At 37.5% G+C, this 25,921-nt stretch overlaps 1 protein-coding gene across 1 annotated transcript; it reads left to right on the top strand.

Moving 5' to 3' along the window:
- Window positions 1-17,889: 17,889 nt before the first annotated feature.
- LOC131078743 (pentatricopeptide repeat-containing protein At2g13600) lies at window positions 17,890-19,473 on the top strand. The gene has a single exon (XM_058016513.2). The coding sequence runs from the start codon at window positions 17,890-17,892 to the stop codon at window positions 19,471-19,473; it is 1,584 nt and encodes a 527-aa protein (XP_057872496.2).
- The last annotated feature ends 6,448 nt before the right edge of the window (window positions 19,474-25,921 follow it).

The following is a 25,921-nucleotide window of genomic DNA, read 5'->3' on the forward strand; positions in this document are numbered from 1 at the left end:
AATAGAAAAGTGTTAGTAACACTCTAAATTTTCTATTTTTAGGAGAGGCCTGCCAAGAAAAACATCACTCTTGGGATGACCTTGTGTGGTAAATCCTTCGAGCCGCTATAGAAACCAAGTGAGAGTGAAAGTTGTAGCCTTGATTATAGTTGTTCCTACAGTGTAACTTGCCGAAAGGACATATGGGCCCCACCATGAGAAGGACATATGGGCCCCACCATGAGTTACAAGGCTCTTAAGTGAGTCACTGCAGAATGAACTTACATCCAAAGACATCGAACATTACTAGACACCTCTTATTTTAGAAGCCCACCCATTCTATTGATTGAGGATATTTGTGAAAAGCTCAGTGCAAGAGCATAGATGGTTTTGCTCCCAAGATACTCACAATACATATTTCCTTGAGTAGAAATAAGGCTTTTTGAAAGGCTACTTGTATCTTGATGAAAGTGGTGACTCCCCCATCATAGGGATCATCTATCTTTTATGATCGCGCAAGACTTAATATATCACATCCTTACCTGCCATGACGGGATACATAAGGTATGTAGTACCAAAGTCGAAGAAATATCAAGATGTGGGCTGAAAATATCACAACTCGTCATGACCTTAGGGATAAAAAGTGTTTGATTTGTCTTCATCTTGTTTCAAACTAGTAAAAATTTGGGCCGACTTTAGGCTTTGGGAACATACATACATTTATAAGGGTCAAAAATTTCATGATTGGGTTGATTTAGACCCACACCTATTGTGCCTTTATTGAAAAGGGGCAAGACTATGTGCTTGTGTGCTTGCCGTGTTTTCTTGTCAAAGGATTCAAAAAAAATTGAAACAAAGTATCCATCCAACAAATCTACATCAACATTGATAAACAAATCTACATCAAATAATTGAAACAAAGTATCATTTTGTATGACCATCACTCATATCTTGAGAAAAAGAAGTCTTCATAAAAAAACTAAGTTAAAGAAGAGACAACTTGGTTCAAAGGCTCTTATCAATAAAATGAAGTTTCTCTATATCAATAGACAACTCTTTCTCTCACACAGAGTATTCTTGCATCATATGCACTTATACCTTCAGGGCAAATCCAATGAATTTGACAAAGAGCCTTTGAGTAATAGAGCTTTCACTCAGTATAGAACTTTTGGTTATCTAAAGAACAAAGGGGGCAAGATCAATCATGCTTTCTTTCCTAAAATTTGTATCACACACAACGAAGCTCGAGAGGAACCACCAACCCCTGTAAGAGAGGAAGAATTAGAAACCCCCTTCATAACGGAAGAGTTTTATTGAGACACATATTCTATCCACTTTCACATCCAAACATCACAAATTCACTCAACTCTCAACACAAAGAGGTCTTGTCCTTAGTCCTTTAAGATATTACTTAAACAAACCAACAAATCATTTTTAGGGTGTCTCTACATCTAGGATCAATCATCCTAAGAGGCATTCCTACACATCTAGATAGGTTAAAACTAGTTTATGAGTGCATTCTCTCATTACTAGGTAGCTTGGATTGTAACACATCTCAAACCTTTCTATACCTCATCGCATCAAATTGTTGAAAAACACAAAAGTAATTCACAAAGAACTCTGTTGACATCCAACCTTCAGTATTAGAGATCTATCTTCCACCAAACATTTCATAAAACTTGTCTTCCATCAACCATTTCATCACCACCTCATAGTCATTTTTCACAACATCAACTTTTAAAACATGGCTCAAACAAGATCAATGATAAATTGACAACTAGAAATTGAAGAGGAGGAAGAAAACCTCAACGATTTTCATGAGGCCTTTGGAGGAGGCCCTAATGATGAAGAACCTAACACTCCAACTCTAGAAGATATAGAAATAGCACAACATAATCCAAAATTCAACAAACTCTTTGATGAAATTTTTTAGAAATAATTTCAATGCTCATTTCTTGAGACTTGCTCAAGAGGGTGCCAAACTTCTCTCAAATTTTGATACAACATAATTATGACAAACATCTGAGCAACATAGCCATAACGATGGTGGAGGAGGTAGAGACTACTTCTGCTATGACCCTAATCATCAAGGGAATCCTCCACCTCCTCCTCCTTCAGAAATAGACATGTTGAGGCAACAAGTAGAAAATCTCGCCCAACAACTGAACAATGGTGTGAAGACCAATCAATTCTCACTTAACGACATTTGTCCCTATCCATTTGATCTAAACATGCTTATGCCACCTTTTCCACGAGGGTTCGAAACACCCAAATTTGAAAAATATAGAGGCAAAGGAGATCTTAGGGACCATGTACAAGAATTTCACTCAACTTACTTAGAGGTGTCTTATGAGGACACATATTTAATGCGCCTCTTTCCTCAAAGTTTGGGAGGCACAACCACACAATGGTTTTCATGACTGTCAGGTGGTATTAGAACATTTGAAGAACTGGTCCAAAAATTTAATGCTCATTACACACACAACATAAAACACGACGTCACCATGGCAGATTTGTGCAACACAAAATAAAAACCAGGGGAGTTGTTCTCAACTTTCCTACAATGGTGGAGACAATTGTCTAGCAGACGCTCCCTTCATCTACCTAAGCAAGAATTAGTGGAAATTTTAATTTCCAACTTAAATGATGAAATGGAATTTCATTTGGACATGAAGGGCACAAAATCCTTTGAAGAAATGATAACTCAAGGGCTCAAATGTGAAAGAGCCCTCATTAAAAAGGGACTTATCAAAATTTATAATGAAAACAAAGATGGTCCTCATCCACACTATAATAGCGACAAACCAAAATTTTGGAACAAAAACAAGAATGTTGTCAATGATGGGATAGTGGACGCAAGAACAATGAAAATTGCACAACCTATGGTTAGGTTTGCAGGACAAAACCCCCCTCCTAACAACAACACCATCAATAATCTACAAAACCAAGGTCGCAATACACAACAAGAGGAACCAAAACAAAAGCAACAAAACTACAAGCCAAAACACACATATACACCCTTAGGGGAACCTATCAAAATGATCTTATGCCAATTAATATCCTCCAATCTTGTGACCTTACAAAAAACATCCAATTATGAGCCTCAAGTCAAGCCTCCATGGTGGTGAGATCATGAACATTGTGAATTTCACCAAGCAAGAGGGCATAAAACAAGCAGTTGTCATCAATTAAAAGATCTTGTTCAGGATCTTAGCGATAGAGACGAAATTGAAATTGAGGGACATGAACCAAAAAAATCCAATGATGATCACTTAATGTTCGAGAATCCACTTCCATCACATGATCAAAGGGGTCTTTCCACCTCGGGGAGATACACAGATACAACAACCAATTACACACAAGCCGCATACGATTATACTGTGAATCACTTTTATGATGCAGATGAACAAGTTGCAACTCTTACCATAAAAGATCAAAATCCTACATGCAACGTTGTTACACATCGTAGAAAGATTACTATTCAAGTGACACCACAAGGAATGACACCCCTCCCCAAATAATATAATCTTGTAGAGAAATTGGATAAGATGACAGCCCTCATCTCCATATTAGAGCTTTTACGGTTATCCCCCTCACATAAAACAAACTTGGACCAAGCTCTCCAAGAAGCGTCTGTCCCCGCCAACCTCAACACAGATTAGTTTCAAGCCATGGTTGGTAGTCTAAAGTCATCACCATGTCTCACTTTTACCAAAAGTGACAACACATCCTTCCAGCAACCCCATAATGCCTCCCTCCATATTGAAGGGTCCGTAAGCCAACATAGAATCAAGCGAGTCTTGATTGAAAATGGATTTGGCTTAAACATATGCACCTTGCAGGTAGTCACAACATTGGGTTATGCAGCAGAATCAGTGGATGCGAGCAAGAAAATAACCATCAAAGCATATGATGATGCAAAATGTTCTTCCAGAGGAGTTGGTATATTACCTATCAGGGTTGGGCCAGTGGTGAAGCATATAGTTGGCCAAGTTCTAGACCTTCCTTTGTCATACAATCTCTTGTTAGGGAGACCTTGGATACATGCCATGCAAGAAATCCCATCTACCTATCACCAATGTATCAAGTTTCCACATAATGGGGTAGAAATTAAAATCCCTGGTGATGCTAATCCATTTGCATATTGTAATAATATTCACCATCAGCCAGATATCACCATACCTAACAATAGGGAATATATCCCTTCCTCATCATATGTTAATCCAACCTCTGTTTCCAGCTTAACAACCCCTACACCAAAATAGGAGAAATTAAAAATGAAAATGGTTGAGGAAGGTCCCAATGAATATAATCTTAGCCAACTCTTTTGTGTTGGGAAGTTACTCACATCCCCTAAGACTCATGGAAAACCCCAAGGTTTACTTCAATCACTGCTGGCCAAAAGAACTTGCACTTTGGCACAATTCACCCCTGGTAAAAGTCAGGAGGAGGAAACCATGGATGAAGACCTAGCAGAATGGATCTACACAAACCCTCTCAACAAAGAAATCTCAAAGGCTAAGCTCCCCATTGACAAATATGACAAAGGATTCACTATAATGCAAAGAATGGGCTATGATGGCCATAGTGCTTTGGGACCTTGCAAACAAGGATGACAAGAGCCCTTACAACTTGAGTTGAAACCAAGAGATAAAACTGGAGTAAGTTTTCAAAGAGAATCTCTTCCTAAGCTTTGATTCAAAGGAAAACCAAGCAAATCTATGTATCAGCCAATTACTCCTAGGATGCAATCCTTGACTATATCTGTAGCACCAACAACCCCACCAGCAGTACCAGTAACCCCACCAGTAGCACCAACAACCCCATCTCCAATAGTACATAAGCCCGTAACTAATGCACTATTCTATTCAAAAGACATCCCAGCTTGGTACAGTAATCAGATGCTAGAGAGTGATTCTGAGATAGACTCACATGAGTGGGAATAGGATTTAGTGCATTTAAATACTTCAAACGAGGAAGAAACATCAACTCCACCACCTCGTAAGGATATACCAATTTATGGAGAAGCATGGATTTAATTTTTTTGGGTTCCTGAGCTAGAAGAAACTTCCATAGGCCCTACGTCAAATCATGCGCCTGAATCTGACAAGGAGAGTATCATCGATGAACTTCACACCTCCATATTAACCCTCACTGAAGCCTCCTATGAACTTAACTTAATCAATGAAGTAATGCCTATCATTCATCCCGAACTCATTGAATGGAACCAATCAAATCCCTCATGCCTTGACCATTTCCAAAATGATGAGGCACTCATAGACTTTCTAAAATTACGGGATAACATACCAAGCAGGGATCATAAAGTTGGGTTTGCCATTGAACTTAACAGTGCAACATACTTTGGGGAAGATGCCAAACCTTTCAACTACAAAAATATTACAATAAAGAATGGATCTTCTAGTGAAAACCACACGGTGGCACTTTTTGATCCCAAAAGAGTAAAAACAAAGAGCGTATCCAAAGGTGAAAACCTCTCTGAGGTGCCTCGGGATGAAAGGTTTGGCATCCTCCCCTTTAGTATGAATCAGGAGAGATCAACCATCCTAATAGAAGAAACAAAATAATTCAATGTGGGGACCCTTGAGACTCCTCACAAAATACATTTGGCATCTCTATTAACTCCTGAAGAACAACCAAATTTTGTGGAATTCTTCTAGAAGCACCAAATCAACTTTGCATGGTCTTATGCAGACATGCCAAGCTTAGATCCAGATTTGGTCATGCATCACCTAACTGTAGCAGAAGGAGCTAAACCTGTCAAAAAAAAGCTCAGAAAGATGCACCCACAGATTGTTGTTCTTATCAAGGCTAAACTTAAAAAGCTCTTGGATCTGGTTTCATTAGACCAATTGATTATGCAGAGTGGGTCTCCAATATTGTACCTATTGGTAAACCTAATGGGGGCATCCATATCTATACAGATTTCAGAGATTTAAACAAAGCATGTCCTAAAGATGATTTTCCCTTATGAAACATCAACATGATTATCGATCTAACAGTAGGTCATGCGATTCTTTCTCTTATGGATGGCTTTTCAGGATACAACCAGATTAAAATTGCTCGAGAGGATCAACATAAAACTGCTTTCACATGTCCATGGGGAACATAATATTGGAATGTAATGCCATTTGGTCTAAAAAATGCAGGGACAACATATCAAAGAGCCATGACTACCATCTTCCATGACATTATGCACACAATAATGGAAGACTATGTGGATGATTTACTAACTAAATCATTAACAAGAGAGGGTCATCTTGCAGTACTGGATAAAATCTTCAACAGATTAGAACAATAGCACGTCCGTCTTAATCTAAAGAAATGTGTCTTTGGAGTAACTTTTGGGAATCTCTTAGCATACATTATCTCAAGTAAAGGCATTAAGGTAGATCCTGCAAAAGTCAAGGCAATCATGGAAATGCCACCTCCAAATAATATCAGTCAATTGAGGACATTACAAGGGCGACTGCAATCCATTCGGCGGTTCATCACCCAATTGGCTGATAAATGTCATCCCTTCACCCATCCATTACATAAAAATATCTGCTTTCAATGGGATGCAAAATGCCATCAAGCATTCCAAATGCTTAAATACTACCTAATGAATACACCATTATTGATTCCACCAGATCCAAGTAGACCTCTATTGTTATACATTTCAGCTACAAACATGACATTAGGAGTTTTGCTTGCACAACATAATGCAGAAGGAAATGGATGTGTTGTCTACTACATCTCTCGAACATTGGTAGGCTATGATCTCAATTACATACCTATTGAGAGAGCTTGCCTAGCAGTTATCTTAGCAGCCACCAAATTAAGGCACTACATGTTAATGCACAAAGTACAACTTATTGCCAAGATAGATCCACTCAAGTACCTACTCAGCAAGGTAGCATTGACAAACCGCTTGGCCAAATGGGTTATGATCTTGAGTGAATTTGATATTAAGTATGTGGACTGCAAAGCTATGAAGGGACAGGTTATTGCAGATCAATTGGCTGATGCACCACTCAAAGGTGACCATCCTCTTATTTCCAACTTTTCGGATGAGGAAATTTTCATGATCATAGCTACACAACCCTGGAAGCTATATTTTGATGGCTCATACACCAGACATGGCTTGAGGGCAAGTATTTTGTTTTATCATACCTCAAGGTGAAAGTATCCCAAAGTCCTATAGACTCACTTTCCCATGCACAAATAATATAGCAGAATATGAGGCCTTGATCACGGGACTCTGATTGGCCATACAATGGAATTTAAAAGAGCTACAAGTATATGGAGATTCTCAGCTAGTCATCTGACAAGTCATTGATGAATACCAAACAAAGGATGATAAGCTCATGCTGTGCAAAAGGATGGTGGATAGTTTCAAAGAATCATTTACAACTATCACATTTGAGAAAGTACCGAGAGATCAAAATCGAGTTGTCGATGCAATGGCTACAATTGCATCTCTCCTGGATCTTCCACAATATTCAACATGCTATGAGTTCTTGGTAGAATAGCTTTGGATCCCCACTTATGATATCCCTGAATCTGTAATGATATGTTGCCTTACCAGTTCCAACTCCCCATGGTATGGTGAGTTTTTCACTTACCTACGTGACCACACACTTCCCCCTAACCAATCAAAAAACCAACGAAAAACCTTTTCTGCCAAACCGCTAGATACACCATCGTTTCTAAAACCCTATACACGAAGTCTTGATGGTACTCTCCTTCGATGTTTGGAACAAGATGAGATAACAAAAGCCTTGGAAAAAGTACATGAAGGAATTTGTGGGGCTCACTCAAGCGGTCCTTCACTAGCAAAGAAAATCATGTGGGTCGGATACTACTGGCCCTCCATGGAGAAGAACTCCTATTATTTTGTCAGAAAGTGCAAGAAGTGCCAAGTTGACGAAGATATAATACATGCCCAACAAAGGAATTACAACCTATCACAACACCATGGCTTTTTTGTCAATGTGGACTTGACCTTGTGGGTAAAATCCATCCATCTTCATCCAACGGTCATAAATTTATCATTACCACCATAGAGTACTTCACCAAGTGGATCAAAGTCGTTCCACTCACCCAAGTCACCAGCAAGAAGATCACCTCATTCATCCTTAATTACATCATCTATTGGTATGGTGTACCCATGTCCATCATCACAAATAATAGACTCCCTTTCAAAAATCAAGATGTCTATGAGCTCTGTAAGAAGTTTCATATCCAAAACCATTTTTCCACCCCATATTACCCACAAGGCAATGGTCAAGCAGAAGCATCCAATAAGAATATATTGAGGATCCTCAAAAAGACAGTCAATGATGCTGGCCGTGATTGGCACATTCATTTAAATCAAACACTATGGGCATATCGAACTAGCATTCGAACCCCTACTCACTGGTTTATGGAGCAGAAGCCATCTTTCCTATTGAGGTTGAATTACCATCTCTACGGGTCTCCTTGCACAATCTAATAAATGATGAAGAATATCGAGTCTCACGTCTTCAGGACTTAGAACTGCTTGATGAAAAGAGACAAGTTGCCTAGAACCACCTAAAAGCCTATCAGCAACGCATGAGTAGAAGCTATAATCATTGGGTCAAACCTCACACATTTGAAGTTGGAGATCTTGTTCTCAGGGAGAATCCTCATAATCACTCGAAGAGAGAACATCAGGGCAAATTTGAATCCAATTGGCTGGGTCCATATGTCATCACTGCCGTCTTCAGGTCTAGGGCATATCAGTTAGCAAATTTAGAAGGAGAACCACTAGCAGATCCGATCAACAAAATGCATCTAAAAAGGTTTCATACATAAGTTGTGCAGAGCATCAGCCTCCTCCAATATCAAAAAATACCAAAAACATTCAGAAAACAATCCTAAACAAAATACAAAAATACAAAAAAATCAAGAAAATAGTAAAGAAAAATCATTCATCCAAATGGTGAAAACTACTCTGGTGGCACCTTGGGTAAGTACGGTGGTGAAAACCTGGTAAACATGCACCATTTTTAAAGGCTATGGCTCTATTGTCTTTCATCCTTGTTGCGATCACATCCATTGCATCCATTCATCCATCATTTATACCATGGCTTGTTATTGATCTGCAATTAGGGTTATTACTTCATGTGTCTCACATCATGCTTTCATACTGACATCCAACTGGGGGCAAATGTTCTTAAACCTACTGATGGGAGCAGATTCTCCATTGCTTTTGATTCATTGAGTTTCTCATTCAAAAATGTCTTGAAATAATACCAAAAACATTCACAACATTCAAAAAATCCAAAAAATATGACAAAAACATCAAAATCAATCAAAAACATTGCAATGTATATTATTCCTTGTACATACACATCGCAAAAGACACAAAACAACATTTTGAGCTACTCAAACGATGACCACCTATCAAATTAACCAACCAATCAAATCATCTGCACATGACCATATTCACAAGGATGCATCCTTACCCATAAACAAGACATGGTAACATTTTCTTTAACAAGAAAATTTTGTTTAGCTGATAAGCATTTGGTCAATTATTTATTTATTTATATCAGGTTCCTACGCTACTCCAGGATATCCACAAGTGATTAGAGTAGTCGGGATGGTTCCTGATATCTTTTTCTTTGTTTGATATATGTGGATTGTTCCAATGAAGTTCTCGGGCATATACTAGTGGTGTCTATGTGGGAAGTTCACTAAGCTATGTGATCCTATGCAAAAATACAGTCATGGATCACTACGGCTTACTGACTACAATGTATACCTCAACCATTTGTACATGAACTAGAATGGAGGGGAACTTTCCTTGTCTATGGTATTTGTTTATAGGTGAAACACTCAACCTTGATTTCTTCTATCTCGGCCAAGATCGATACTACCATGGTCAATGATGAAAATTAAGCACTATGAATAAACCATGGATCGCCATTTCATCTCATCTATTTATATTGCATCTAGTTGCATATCACCCATCCATTTTCTCATTCATTGTTCATATATGTCTTTCACATGCAATTCATTCAAGTTTTTATGAGAAAGCTAAGCCTATAAACTATGTCTTGGGTACAATCACGATGGATTTCTCTAATACATCATCTCACATCTCCATTCCATATCTGCATTTTCTCACCAACTTGACATTCATATATCATGTAGGAATGGCATTATCATTTAGTTGCTTTTATTTACTTGTGAAAGTGCATTCATTATCATTTAGTTGCATTAAGTGCATTTATTTGTTAAATACATTCAGTCATTCATTTAGTCGCATTAAGTGCATTCATCATCATTTTGTTGCTTTCATTAACTCATGAAAGTTCATTCATTATCATTTACTTGCATTAAGTGCATTCATTCCTTCATTTAATTGCATTTTAGATCATTTCATTCATTTAGATTCATTAAGTGCAATCATTTTATTCATTTAAGTGCATTTGTTTATCTATCATCAAGTGCATTCATTTACTCCTTTAAGTGCATTCATTTTATGCATTTCAGTACATTTTTTTGTTCATCAATAAGTGCATTCATTTACTCATTTAGTTTCATTCCTTCATTTAAACTGCATTTAATACCATTTAGTTACATTTCAAATCATTTCATTCATTTAATCATTAAGTGCATCCATTCCTTCATTTAAAGTCCATTTATTACCATTTAATTGCATTTCAAATCATTTCATTCATTTAGATTCATTAAGTACATTCATTTAGTTGCATTTTATTCATTTAAGTGTATTTGTTTAATCATCAATCAGTGCATTCATTTACTCATTTAAAGTGCATTCATTTAACCATTTAGTGCATTCATTTAAAAAATACATGACATTTTTCTAAAACATTTCATTCATTTAGATTCATCTCAAAAAACATTCATAGTTTTCTCATAGTATTATCTCATCATTTCAACATATACAATATTATCTATCAAATATCATTATTCATTAGCTAAATCTCATCATTTAGCATAAATCATCATCATTTCATCACATTAATATCATTACAAAAGCATCATCCATGTATTAACCCACATCCACATGTTAGCAAATCACCCATATCATACATATAGAAATCATATCATCCACATGTACATCTAAAAAGTAAACATCTCCATATCATGTATCTAAGAATAACTCATATTATCATCCTGCATAAAGCAAACATATCATCACAAAAATGAGATCTCATCATATATCGTATCAAAAATAACACATGTATCAGAGTACAATGATGTCTAAAAATATCGCCTACCAAGAGCCATCCAAGTATCAGTCTAATAACAATGTAACAATGCATAGAAACACCTCATATGGCACTTTGGCTAGATGTCGCTCCCCCACCACCCTCCCCATCTTTCTAAGGAGGACCCATCACACCACCGCTGCTCTGACCCCTATGTGACTGCTTTGATCTCGCCTGCTGCATCTGGGAGTAGCTCATCACTCGCTGACTAATCGGCACAACCTGCTCATATAATCCTCACCAGTAGTCACTCTCTGCCCCTTCTCGCCGCATCTCCCTCATCATCTCCCCAGTCGGGCCCTATCCCTGCACTCCCTCCAAAACTCAAACTCTATCCTGTAGCTCCCTCACTCTATCCATTGCATCATCTCTCTCTCACACAAATGCAGTCAACTCAACCTCTCATGCAAAAATTTGGACATCCCTGGCTGCAATCTTTGCATCTCTGTCCTCCAGTTGTGCCTTGGCCGCTGTTAGGCAAGTCTGTAGCCGTAATATCATAAAATCTCACAGGTCTCCCTCTCCACCACCTACGGCTCCCTGTCCCATCTCCATCGCCTCATCACCACCCTCTCCACCATCGACATCTCTCTCCTACTCGTGTTGCTCCCTATATCAGTGGACTCTATGACAGTCATAAAGGTTTCCCACCTCTGCCTCTCCTCTGTAACCGTCCTCCTCCACCACCTCCACCTCCACCCCCAAATCCACCTCCCCCGCCACCTCCACCTCCTCCTCCTCCTCCAAAACCTCCCCCACCTGCTCCACCTCCACCTACTCCTCCTCCTCCAAAACTTTCACCACCCCTGCCTAATCTCTTCCTCCTCTATCGCGGTGCTCTGTCATCCTCAAATGGTGGTATGGGCTTTGCAGGATCTGAGATCCGTGAAATTGGATGAGCAGCGAGATACTGTGTATACTCCTCTGTCACCCCGCATCTACAATCTTTGGCCTCAGCTGCCATGGTCTCGCTTGTAAAGTCCGGAACTCTGCAAGGGCCTGATCATAGGGAAAAACCGACCCCCACTAAAATCTCTCCCGCACTACCCGTGCATACTCCCCCAAACCCCTCAACATACTCTTCCTCCACCCAAATTGTCTCATCACTCTCCCTGGAAATTGTCTCTCCACAGTATGGGATGTGCGACCAATCAAAAAATAGAGTCACATATACATATGGTAAGTTCTCTCCATCATCCTCCCAGTCCTCACAATCAGTGTAAGGCCTCCATATGATCGTATCTAAGTCATCTAATGCCCGTCGCCAAAACTCCAACTTCCCCAAATGGGGCTGAGTCATCAAACCTTGTTACATAAATACATAGGGTTGATCTATCGCCCTAAACCTCAAACATACCGACCGTGTGACTGGCAAGTGCTCCCAAGCCCAAATATGTAACAAAGTGATCCATACACCTAGTGATCTACTCTCTCGATGCACTGCCTCGTGCAAATCTCTATAGAGGTGCACCAACACACATGGCCCCCATGCTTAGCGAGTCCCCTCTGTCACCATCTGCTCTAATACTTGGCCCCACCTAACGGCCAATCCATGCGAACGTCGATCGGGGCAAAGAAAACTCCCAACGATACCTGCTAGTGCTAATGGTAGTGGCTCATAAAGCGCCGATATTTCCTCCCACGCCATAGAGCCATCCTCAATGTATATATCCTTGGCAAATATCCTCTATACAACTACCATCCCCAGGGGGTGATCATACATCACAAGCTCTCCTCTAATCGAGATATGCAGTATCCTCCAGATGTCCTCCAGTGTCACAATCATCTCTCCCATCGCCAAATGAAAGGAGCATATCTTGTTGTGCCATCGCTCGGTCAACGCTATCAGTGATCCGTGATTCGTTTGAATCACGGGTAGGTACATCATATCATATAACTTGGTTGCACACACAATCGATCTCCACCTCAGACAATTGCTCACATAGTTGTTGTGTCGCGGGATGTCGCTCCCGCATCTGTAAGATGGGTAGATCCTCCTACACATATCAACAAATATCAGTTGTTTTGCTACAAACTTTTTAAAGTTTCAACTTAGACTATCAACAGATACTTTTTAATCAAGTATCTTCAGGTCTTAATAGGTAATCGATTATGGAAATCCTAGACTACAACAGGCATTTATTACAATGACCTAGTCTCAACAGGGCTGCTATGATTCACCAAAACAACCAATCAATCAATCAACATAAGCATCAAGTGATATTTTATCTAACACTAGGGCATTTATTACAATCGTGCCACTCTGCTGACAATAGCGCTACACCTGAAGCACAAACGCGCTAGAACAATAATAGTGCTACAAAAGCTATACAATTGCGCTATTTTATAGCAACAACATGACAACAACTACACTCTTCTCTAAACTACAAGAGCGCTATAACTATGATACAAATGTGCTAAACTGACAAACGCTCTAAAACGACTATGCAAAAGCGCCATTGCGGAACCATAGCACTACTTTAGGCGATAAAAGAACTAAAACATAGGTCTAGCGCTATTGTCTTCCTTGGACTTTGATGCTTGAAAAAACATGATAAAAATGCATCAAAAGCAAAATTCAGCATTTGTATACCGGCAGTCCGTAGTCCTTTGGCCGCTGGTATCGGCGGATCCTCTCTAGCCGGTGATCTGCTATAGGCATGACCATGATGACTGTTGCTCACTCCTTCGCCCAAGGTCATTATCAGAGATCCAAACTGCCAGGGAGATAGGTGCAAATGAGATAGTTTTACCCTTTCCCCTCCAAATATACACCCCCCAGCCCTAACCCTACTTCACCCCGCTCCCCGTCGTGGTCCCTGTGAACTTCAAAAGCCTCTCATTTCTCTATACTCACTCTATTTTCTCCCATTCTTTCACCATTATTTCTCATTTCTTCTATTCTACCTCCCCCCGTTTTCTTTCTCTTTTTCGAGAGATCGCTCGATTTTTTGAAATTTTTTCGGCCCATCTCTCGAGGGGGCATACCATCCACTAAATTAACATTTATGGGGCATATTTCTCATAACTATCTTTCTTTCTTTGAAACGACACGATAAACTGCACCATCTCAAAGAGGAGCAAATGTAGACACATAAATCTGTCCACTTAATTAAATAAATATTTAGTATTTATTTGATTATTTAAACCATCAATCAACAATTAATTAAATCAATATTTAATTAATTCATCATGGACCTCTTCTCTTATTAATTAAATAAATTATTCAATTTATTTAAATTAATTCATTAAACCATATTCCAACAATTAATTAAATGAATAAAGCATATTTGTTTAAATTAACCCCCTTTTCTCATTTAAATAAATAAATATTTATTTAAATCTCTAGAACCCTCCCACTTGCATTCTCCTACAAATGCAAGTTGCACCAATAAATAGATTTTATTTCTAAATAAAATCCTATTTTCTCTCACCCACCAAACCCACTTGCCTCTTAAACCCCTTTTAGATTCTTCTAATCCATTCCAATTTAGCCTAATTCATCTACTAATTATTTTCACATTCCTAAGCAAAGAGAAGTCACTTTGCAAAACCTCCAAAGTCTTCGAAATGCATTAAAGAATTTTTATCCTTCAACAAGTTAACCTCCAAAGTCTTCCAAACCATTTTTGGCTCTTTCATAACCATTTATGGCTCTTACATAACCATTAATGGTTAAACTCAACTCACCCACATGGTTAGAGGCTTTTCCTCTAACTCAACCCTCATTTAACTCATGGGTCTCTTTAAGCATTCATTGCTTTGACCATGGTTACCCCCATTAACTCTTGCACAAGATTTATCCATTGGATAAAGGCATTATTCATCGGATAAAAGCTTTATTCACTAACTCAAGCCTAACCAAACCCTCCTAGGGTAACCTTCATGTCATCTCAAACATTTAATGTTTCTTCCCTCTCCTCTCAAGCCATCTCATGTTGACATTTGTCATCATGAGATTGGGTTGAAAGCCATCACATGGATTGATTAACTTTCAATCCTAGCCCTTGTTAAGATGACTCAATCTTGACCATCCATTGCCCTATTTCCCCTATAAATAGAGCTCTTATTCTTCATTTTAAGGATCAGAAGTCTTTTGTGCATCAAACTTATAGTCATTTTAGAGAGCATTAAGAAGAATTTGCATTGTTATTATACTAAGATTTACATAGATTAAAAAGAAGCTTTCTCATAGTAAATCATCCACACTTGCATAAGCATTTGTTTTTTATTTTTACAACCATCTTGAATCTTCATATGACATCCATGGATAGTGCTAAAAGTTGAGAGCTACACTCATGTGGGACTTGGAGAGGAGAGGAACAAGGGAGGAACATCTATGAGCATTTTGGGGAGCATCTTGGGGGGTTTTCTTTCCATTTTTCGTTTATGTATGTTCTTTATTGTTGATTTATATCTCTCTTGATATGCATCTAAAGGTTTTTAAGTTCATTTGTGTTTCGTTTTGGTTGTGACTAATCTACTAACATTTGAACTTGTCTTTTGTGTCTTGTGCCACCCTTTTGATGTGCATCATATTGTATATTATATAATATGTAATATATAATATATTATATATTATATATAAATATTACATAATATATAATATATTATATATGATGTAATATATCTATTGAATAATATATTATATAATATATTATATATGATATAATATATTATATATTGTATTAATGAAATATCAGATATCCGATATTATCGAATATTTGCTTTGCTTGGGTTTTGCCATGGCTAGATGTACTGACATCCAAGCCAAGCAAAAAGCCAACACAAATTTTTCTCGTTTTTAGGCGAGTGGAGAAGGTAGTTTTTTTCATATCGCCATTTTTTGGCCCCTCATGATCCTGCGCATACCCTTTATAGTCATCATTTTGTTTTACTCAACCATTTCAAACAAAGAGATAAAATTTCCTTTTCATTTTATCTTCTTTCTTCATTGAGAATGGGCATTAGGGATCATAGAAAAAACTTTAAGAACCCTATCCTTCAAAAAGGGTTATTCTTGTTGATCATGGAACAATTAAAGTTGTCCAAAGGAAAGACCAAGGTACCTCCTATTTTGGGAAATTCTAATAATGAAGACAACATGGATTTGGAGGATGTGGGCTCAGACAGACATGATACATATGAGGATGGTTGGCAAACTAAGGATGATGATGATCTTGATTTTGTAGACCAAGAAGTGAAAGAGAAGAAGCCAAGTAAAAAGGAGGTTAAAAAAAGAGGGCCTTCCCTGTTTTTCTTGTTCACTCTATTTCTAGGAGTCTAGATGAAAGAGAATATAATAATCAAAGGTGTTTAGGGGTTTCCCTTTTGATGATTGACAGAGAAGGTAGACCTCCATTTTTTAGAGACCTTGACAAAATTCCCCATTCCTTAATTCTAATAAAGAGAGCCCTAATGATCTCTTGGGAGTGGCCAGGAATGCGACAGTGGATACTTTTAGGATGCAGAAGTGGTTTTTCCATGAATTAAATAGAATTAATATCAAAATCCAGTCCCTTCAAATTAATTTTGATCTCATTCAAACTCAAGGTGATTTGTGGACTGAGAAGGAAGGAAAGAATGTGGTAGCCTCACTGTAGAAAGGTGTTAAGGATGTTGAGTATATGAAGCAGGACTAGGAGGGCAAATTACTATATTGGAAGCCAATTTTAAGAAAATTAATGGCAATCTCATTACCCTAGTCAACTTTAGCTATAAAGTTATTTTGAACAGTGTTGATAGTATGAAGGTAATGAAGGAAAATTTTGAGAAAATGCATGAAGCCAAGGTACAATTTGTGAATTTGGATGCTTTTGATAAGGGTAAATAGGTTCTTCAGGAAGAGGACAAAGGGCCCAACACTCGTACGCATGATCATCTCAAAAGAGCTAGTGAATAGTCGAATCAAGATCTTCAAGACCTCAAAAATCTCTCTTTATGTTTCCCATCTTGAAGTAGAAGTAGTTGAGGCTTTAAAAAGATTGAACTAGTTCTTGCTGTTTGTTGTTTGTTTAATCCTTTGTTTATTGTGGGTTGGCTGCCTTTTTATTGATTGTTAGCTAATGGCAGTTTTTTGTATATAGGGTTTTGAACCCCTTCAAAACTCATTTGACCCTTAATCGATAATTTTCACATTTAATTTTTAAATATTTATTATAATTATCAACCTAACTCTAAATGATATAAATAAACTTATATTTATTGTATATAAAATTCCGAGTTCCTTCCAAATCCATTTGACTTTTAATAAAAAACTTTTACATTTAATTTTTAAATATTTATTATAATTATCAACCTAACTTTTTATGATATAAATAAACATATATTTATTTGATTACATTTGTTTAATTAACAATAATATGAAATAACTTTGTTTCCTTGAAAAAATCCAATAGAAAGTAAGAATTAGTCTTTTGAATAATAAGATAAACAATATTAATCAAGTAAAGCTTTAAAAGAGGATTGCTAAGTGCAACAAATGCATCCGTGTGCTTTAAAGGAAGCAATAATCTTAGTCCTACATAAGGCTTTTGAGGAAAATAAACACAAAGTTTTTACTGTTGATAAGATTCCATTGTTAGGATTTGCCAAAAAAACCGTATACTTATCTGGATCCCAATGCAGTGAGAAATAATGAGAAATGAGAAAGACGGTATCAATATTATTACAACAACATCGTTTAAAAAATCATTTGCATGGAGGCAATAGTCGTATAAGATTCAAGTTGAAAGAGGATATGGAGTGGGTTAAGGAGGCTAATTATCATTCTCTCTTCCGACAATGCAAATCCTTGACACACACCAAACTGCTCCATTCTCACATCATTCTAACAGGTTTTAAGCTTCCGGTTTCTACAGAGAGTCTTCTGGTATCCCTATATGCCAAATGGGATTCCTTGGATGATGCACGTCGTGTGTTTGACAAAATGCCTAAACGAACTGTTGTGTCATGGACGGTAATAATATCTGGGTATGTTCGGCAAGGAATGAGTAAGGAGGCTTTGGTGTTCTTTAACAGAATGCGACTAGAGGGAATGCAACCCAACGAGTTTACCTTCGCTACTGTGCTCCCAGCGTGCGCGCACCTAGGATTCCTGCAATACGGAAAGCGGCTTCATCAGGATGTAGTTAGATGTGGGTTTGCGTCTGATGTGTTTGTGACTAGTGCTCTTGTCGACATGTATTGCAAATGTGGAAACATGAAGAATGCACGCCTTGTGTTTGACCAAATGCCTCAACGAAATGTAGTCTCATGGAATGCCTTAATTGGGGGATGTCTGTACAATGGATATGTAGATGAAGCTCTTAGGATGTTTCGGGATATGCCGGAGCATAATGTGGTTTCATGGAGTGCAATTATTGGGGGATATGTGCAGCATGGGTTTTTTGAGAAAGCTCTGGAGATGTTCCGAGAAATGCAAGCAACAGGACTTAAGGCCAATCCTGTGACCTTTGCCTCTCTTCTTCCTGCTTGCGCCAACTTAGCTGCTCTTAATCAAGGCAAGGAAGTTCATCAAGAGATAATTCGGAGCGGATTTCAGCGTAATGCCTTTGTAGAAAGTGCTCTTGTGGACATGTATGCCAAATGTGGGAGTTTGGAGGAGGGGTACAAAGTATTCAAGAAAATTCATAAACAGGAGCTAGTTTCATGGAATGCTATGATTTTTGGATATGCCATGCACGGGTGTGTGGAGGATGCTCTTAAATTCTTCAATCAAATGCTGCAGTCAGGCACAAAACCAGACAGCATTACCTTCATTGCTGTTCTCTCTGCATGTTGTCACGTTGGCCTTGTACATGATGGGTGGAAATATTTTCATAGCATGAACCAAACCTACCAGATTACGCCTGGACTAGAGCACTATAGCTGCATGGTTGACATTCTCGGCCGCGCTGGACACCTAGATGAGGCACACGAGTTGATACTCAAAGTGCCAGGTAAACCTGATCCTACTCTGTGGGTTTCTTTGCTTGGTGCCTGTAGACTCCATGCCAATGTGGAGTTAGGGGAATGTATTGCCAAACATCTATTTGAGATGGATCCTGCACATTCTGCTCATTATGTACTGCTATCAAATATATATGCTGTAGCTGGAAGATGGGAAGACAGAGAAAATGTGAGGAAATTGATGAAAACGAAGAGCATTAAAAGAATGACAGGCTGCAGCTGGATTGAAGTCAATAATAAAGTTCATACTTTCAGAGCAGGGAATGGCAAAGCTTAGGCAAAGCACTGTATTTAAACAGTAGGTGCATTGTGGTCATCATCGGCATTTCCATGTGAACAGTTGACCACAACACACTGGCAGCATAAGCTCTTACAAGGGGAAGTCACTGATACAGGTTTAATTAACAAAATATTGTTTGAAAACATCGAGAAAAGCCAATCATCACGTCTGTACATTTGAACACATACCATTGGAAACCTTTAATGATTGATTATCAGAGAACTTCCCTTATGGACCCTCTGCAACCAAGATTGAATTAAAAGCATTTCTTTGAAAATTACTGTATCAAAATCCCCAAGTATTTTGACAAGGCCTATTGGTAATTCAAATTCACGAAGCGCGAGACTTGATCCAGCACTAATCTGTATCAAAATGAATACAACTGAAATGGAATCACATCATTATATTGGGAGCAACAGAGTGATCGACACAATTTAACATATTTGAGTTTACCGATAACCATCCATCTCCAAAATATTTGGCAACATCTTTTAGGTGATCACTTGTCTTAATTTTAACACCATTCTGGAAAGTGCTTTGCTTTGCATAGATAAGAAAACTTCAAGTAGATGTTTGCATGGCACCTCTTAAAACGCCTCATAGTTTTTCAATAAATGAAAAAACTCTTTCTGAGAACTTGTTTCTAGAGACGTGACCCCAAGATAATTAACGACGCACACAAGAACCAATGCAACAGGGAGGGAAAGAGGACAGAGGTGATTTATATGTTAGCGATGGATGCTTCTAGGCAAGAGACGCATTAATCTACTTAATTAAGATACAAACACAAACATCCCCATGTTTTCGTATTAGGTTCATTGTAATCACATTTTCATCATATGAACACTAATTGATTAAATTAGTATAGAAATCTAAAATAAATCTAAAAATATATCCAAGAAATATCAACTATCGAATTAGGCAATGTGTACAAGAGTTGGTTCAACTAGTTTCACCGTTAGTGTTGGGTGTTAATTATTGATTGTCGAGCTTAGTTCTTAACGCAAGCGGAACCATGTTTACATTATCTTATTAGTTCCCTAGGGCATATTGACGTCACTACTTAGTTCATTATTAACTCTATGATTCTTAATCCACACATTAGATTTACAACCATGATGACCATGCTTATATACACTTGATGATTTATCTAGCATAAAGTTTCCACACAAGAGAATGCTACATATGCTGCCCTCTAATTCCATAATGCATTCTATTGTCCAAAATGCTTAACAACTTCATAATCAAATATGAGATAAACTCCTTTTGACACTATCTTACTCTAGAAACCAAACCATACATTTCTACAAGCCCACATTCACATATACATAATGCTTCCAACGTGCCTTGACTTATCTAATGCATGGATATACTTTCTAGTGTATGACATTAAATAAGAAGCTACTATCATATGCATACTACTCATGGATACCTATCCTTAGTTTTGACATGATCATTTCCCACCTATGAGTATAATGCATTTAACTTGATGATCTATCTCACAATACGAGGTCTTAAGTTCCATAACCCTCTAAATCATGACATCATTTAATCTCAATCTTGCACATAACTCAATGCATAACCATTGACCTCTCACGCTTACACCTTAACATGATAAGTATGAACTACTACTAGCATGATGATATTGTTTCTATTGCTGCCCACACACACAGTGCATTATTTATATGACATACTATTTAGTGCTATCATAAGAAAACATACATGCTACCTTACTTATGCTTTTGTACGCATGTTGACATTGTCTACACATTAGTTGTTTGATTGCAGTCATCTTATTAATGCATCCATATCCATACATGTTCTTAATGATGTTAATCCTCTAAATTTCATTTTGATTTTCAGCCTTATGGCTAATTTAGAATTTATGATGCTAACTAATGTCACCATTGAGTCTCATGTTTTCTTGTTTTTTCATTGGTAGCTTAATGAGATCTTTTGTTTAGTTCTCATTAATCAAGTCTAAGTGTCTCAAACAAGAATCTACCATCTAACTATTTTGCATTAATCATTACTTAAAAGTACATCTTCTATTCACTAGTTCCTCCCATTGTTAAGAATGACATAATAAAAGTAAACTAAGGCAATCTTCTTTTTATCACATGTTCATATTCGTACCATTATTACTTAACACATGGATGTCACATAATGCTTTCTTGCTGATCTAACAACTAATCTCATTACAATATAAACATCACAATTTACATTATAAGGGTTTAAGTTTCTCGTCATGTTTACAATGCTTTTCACATACTTGAACAATACATACATAATCATGATCACATTTCCAATCTTCATAACAATGCCTTACAAATAATCCACCGGAAGTTTTAGTCTATAGTGTAGACATGAATGTACAATAAATGCTTCTATTACATAATAAGAACATCTCAGTGATAATGAAGTTTCCAATACATAAATCTGCTCCAAAGTCCATGACCATCACAATGGAGGGTCCAAGTCCACGCATGAAGAAGTACACCAACAAGGAGGGAAAAACCCCAATGGCAAAAAGCTCCAACCACCCGGCCAATGTGGAACCTACAAGGAACCACCCCCCAAGCTAAAATTTGACGCTAGATCCCAACTCACACACTAAACCTAGGTTGACACTTTTACCAAGGGACTATCACTAGGAGAATTTTACACACAACCATAAACCGAAGCAAACAATGATCAAGAAATCCCAGAGGCCGACACAACATCAATACAAAATGCAAGAGTGAAAACATAAGGGGAACACATGTACAAGGGAGTGTCATCACATGCCAAACCAAGAACAAGGCACTAGCCTATGGGCATGCAGAGCCATCTCTACCTTTGAGAGACCAAGGGAAATTGGCTTACTGTCTCCACGGTCTTCGCATGCTCATCCTAAAACATCCTCCCTAGGACTGAGTCATAAGGCACTATAAATTTTATTTTTATTTTTTAGTTGTCTAACTACCCATTCCCATTCATTAATTAGTTATCACTTGATTATAATATGGTAAACTCCCCTACGCCCAAGAGGTCTGGATTTCATGCATCCTTACAAGGAACCTCGTGATAATCCATCTCTCGTGACCCCAAGTGTTGTAAAGGAGCCCACTCCCTTTACATTGACCCATAAGCAATACTACAAGAGGCTCTAAATTCAATAAGTAAATCTGAAACACAACAACAACAAACTACCAAACCATTCATAGATACATACTCAAAATGACCAAATGTCAACATTCGAGAAAAGAGACGAGCCTCTTGACCAAAAGGAAGCATAAACCAAGTTGTATTACTGTTGCGACCTAGTACAAGATAACCATGCAAGGTCTTCACACTTCTTGTCAAAAAATCAGCAGCATAAACAAGTCATCCTCATGGCGAAATCATCATAAGGAAATTTTCTGAATAACCAAAGGAACTCACAATCAACCATGGCACCGAATTGATTTAAACCTTATTTAAAAATACAATTTAAACAAGCGGCCTCCGGAAACCAAATACGTCAAGACACTTTCCAATATGATTACCACAATGAATAACAACAAAACAAGTTGAGGCAGAAAAAATGTCACGCTTAGCCCACGCTATAACTCGTGTGCTCTCTCCCAAGACACAGATGGACTCCACAAAATGACATAAAGACTCCTTAGCCAAACAAAACATTAATTCACACAATAGATAAAACGTAAACAATCCATAAATCTACTACTGTCATCAACAAAATCTTACTAACCATATGAAAAAGATCCATATAAACCATGATTGATTCAAGTGAAAGAAGAGAAGATTCAAACACAATCATGTGTTGCATACACAATCTAAACTCATACACATTGGCTGATCCAAATCATCAAACAAATACAACAACGTTCCGAATAATAAAACATACATTTTATCTGCTAATACACCATACACCATTACCTTGTTCAATTCTACTCAGGAAAAACTACACATATAGAACTCGGGGCGGCAGTGGTAATAACCCATCAAATGGGTGTTCAAATCTACTATACCCCCAACCAAGCAATTCTTCAGCATTCATTTAATTGGAAACATTTTGTTATGCCAGCAGGGCACCCCTCTATGGGAGATACCCTGCATCCATACCATGTAGAGGAGGAGGGCCACGACACTTGTGTTGTGGGTGGTGCCTTGCACCCACCACGACATGGGTGGTGCTATCTCACCACCATTTCATGGGTGGCGCAAACCACCACCAAGACATGGATGGGGAGGGTTGTGCCCCAAGCCCACGATGTGGGTGGTTTACACAACCAACCCACATCGTGGGTATAAACAATGACATAAAAAAGAAATAAAAGGGGGCGACAGGGGTTAAACACGACAACAAATAAAATAAGCAGAGGGGGCGGCATAACAGGCCAGCACCCCCCTCAAAATGTGGGTGCTAGTTCATAGCCATGTCCAATCAAAATTTAAATAGCATATGATAATAGCGCACAACCTTAGATTTAATAAGGGTTTTGAACTACAATCTCAAACAATTTAACAAGTAGAGCTCCAGGTTTAAGAGAAGACAAGTAATAATCAGAGTGATTTTCACAAACAAGATTCCCAGATAAGTATTTAGTAGAGAAAGCCAATATTATGTACCCCCATTCATTTGAACTCTAAATCTCTCCATTTTCACAACAGGGATTCCAATTTCAACAACAGTAAAAACATTAGCCAAATAAACCCTCTTCTACTCATATTTTTCAAACATTCCAGGCACAAGAAGAGACACAATAATCAAATCTGAAAACACAACCAAGGAAATAGAAGGTAACCAACCTCCTCCCAGTGTTATGGTAGGAATCCTTGAAGAAGAAACTTCCTTCAGCCTCCAATAGCACAACAACCATCTTCTCTCCCAAAACAAATTCCCCAAACTCAATTGTCAGGTGAGCCAAAACCCCAAACTCTCATTTTTTTTCTCTTCTTTTTTTTTGCAAAAAGAGAGAGAGAGAAAAGAAATTGCAGAAAAATCCCCTCCAATTGTTTTCACAGGAAGCATTAAGCAAAAAAAAGGAAAAAACCCTAACCTATTCTCCAGCCCATAGGAATATTTCTTTTTCAACAAATAGATACAATAAGTGGGGTTATTATTTTATTGTTTTCCCCCAATAATGTTATTCCTAAAATAATTATAGCAGTTATATAAAATAACTTCATTTAATAAATCGAAAGGATAATTAATTAAATAATCAAAACCCCACAACAATAAATTAAATAAAGATTGGATTCAATTGTTAAATAAATAAAATAAGTAAGGCAAATAGAACAAATAAACACAATTAGTAAATCAAGCTATAAACATTAAATGTTAAATAAAGCCTCAACGATCCTTAAATAATTAAGTATCAAATATATCCAAGCTACAAAGTATCACCAACTATTAATCGCCAAGTAAATAATCAAAATCATTAAATCTCAATAAATTAAAATAACACTATCATTATTAAAAATTAAAAATTATTATTATTATTAATATTATTATTATTATTAAATAATCACTCAATTGCGACAATTCATTATTGCAAATTAAATAATCAATCTGCTACCACAATCCAATAGATCACGATTAATAACCTCAACAATATTTTAAATAATGAATATTAAATACACCCAATGCGATGTAATTAAATAAATATCAACCACCAATTCAATAATTAGAATCATGGGAACTCATTAAATCAAAATAGCTTTTGTCACTAATAAAATCACAATCATTATAACTAATAGATTGAAATTGAATAATCAATCTATCACTATAATTTGATAGCCACAATTAAATAGACTAAATAATCAAACTCACCATGCCACATACTCACAAATCACAACGACAATGACGACAATAACTCAACGACAAACCTAGAGCTAGAGTGTGGGTAGGGAACCAACGACACCTCCAACCACATATTTGCCATTGGGAAGAGGCACGCTCGCACTTGTCAAGCTAGGGGAGCTCACACCTGGTTGCCTAGGAGGAATGAATGCCTTAGTACCTGCAAACCTGCAACCACAAAATGATACATGTGCATACATACATATATACATATACATAACAGACAAGTGGACGAATTTCGCAACGACACGTCCTGCTCGCAATGAGTGATGTGACGTTGATTTCCCCATGCAGACAGTCACATAGTAACCATATTGTAAACACATAGCATATGCAACATCATATCATAGGTAGATGAAACTAGGGTTAGCATATCGGGTATGTGCACCAAGTTGTGGTACCAAAAGGGGATCTTAAGATGCCACTTTTTTCTGAAATCAGCAAAGTCTGAACTTCAACGACAAATTGAAGATAGTTACACTCCAAATTTGAAGATGCAACAAGAACAAGAGTCAAAGTGCTTCAAGTCTACTTTCTAAACTACTAATTTGTTTTGAAAATGGTGGAGATTAAGGGCTTCAAAAAGGGGGCCACAAA

Source organism: Cryptomeria japonica, chromosome 8 (assembly GCF_030272615.1).
Source record: "Cryptomeria japonica chromosome 8, Sugi_1.0, whole genome shotgun sequence".
Classification (NCBI taxonomy): domain Eukaryota; kingdom Viridiplantae; phylum Streptophyta; class Pinopsida; order Cupressales; family Cupressaceae; genus Cryptomeria; species Cryptomeria japonica.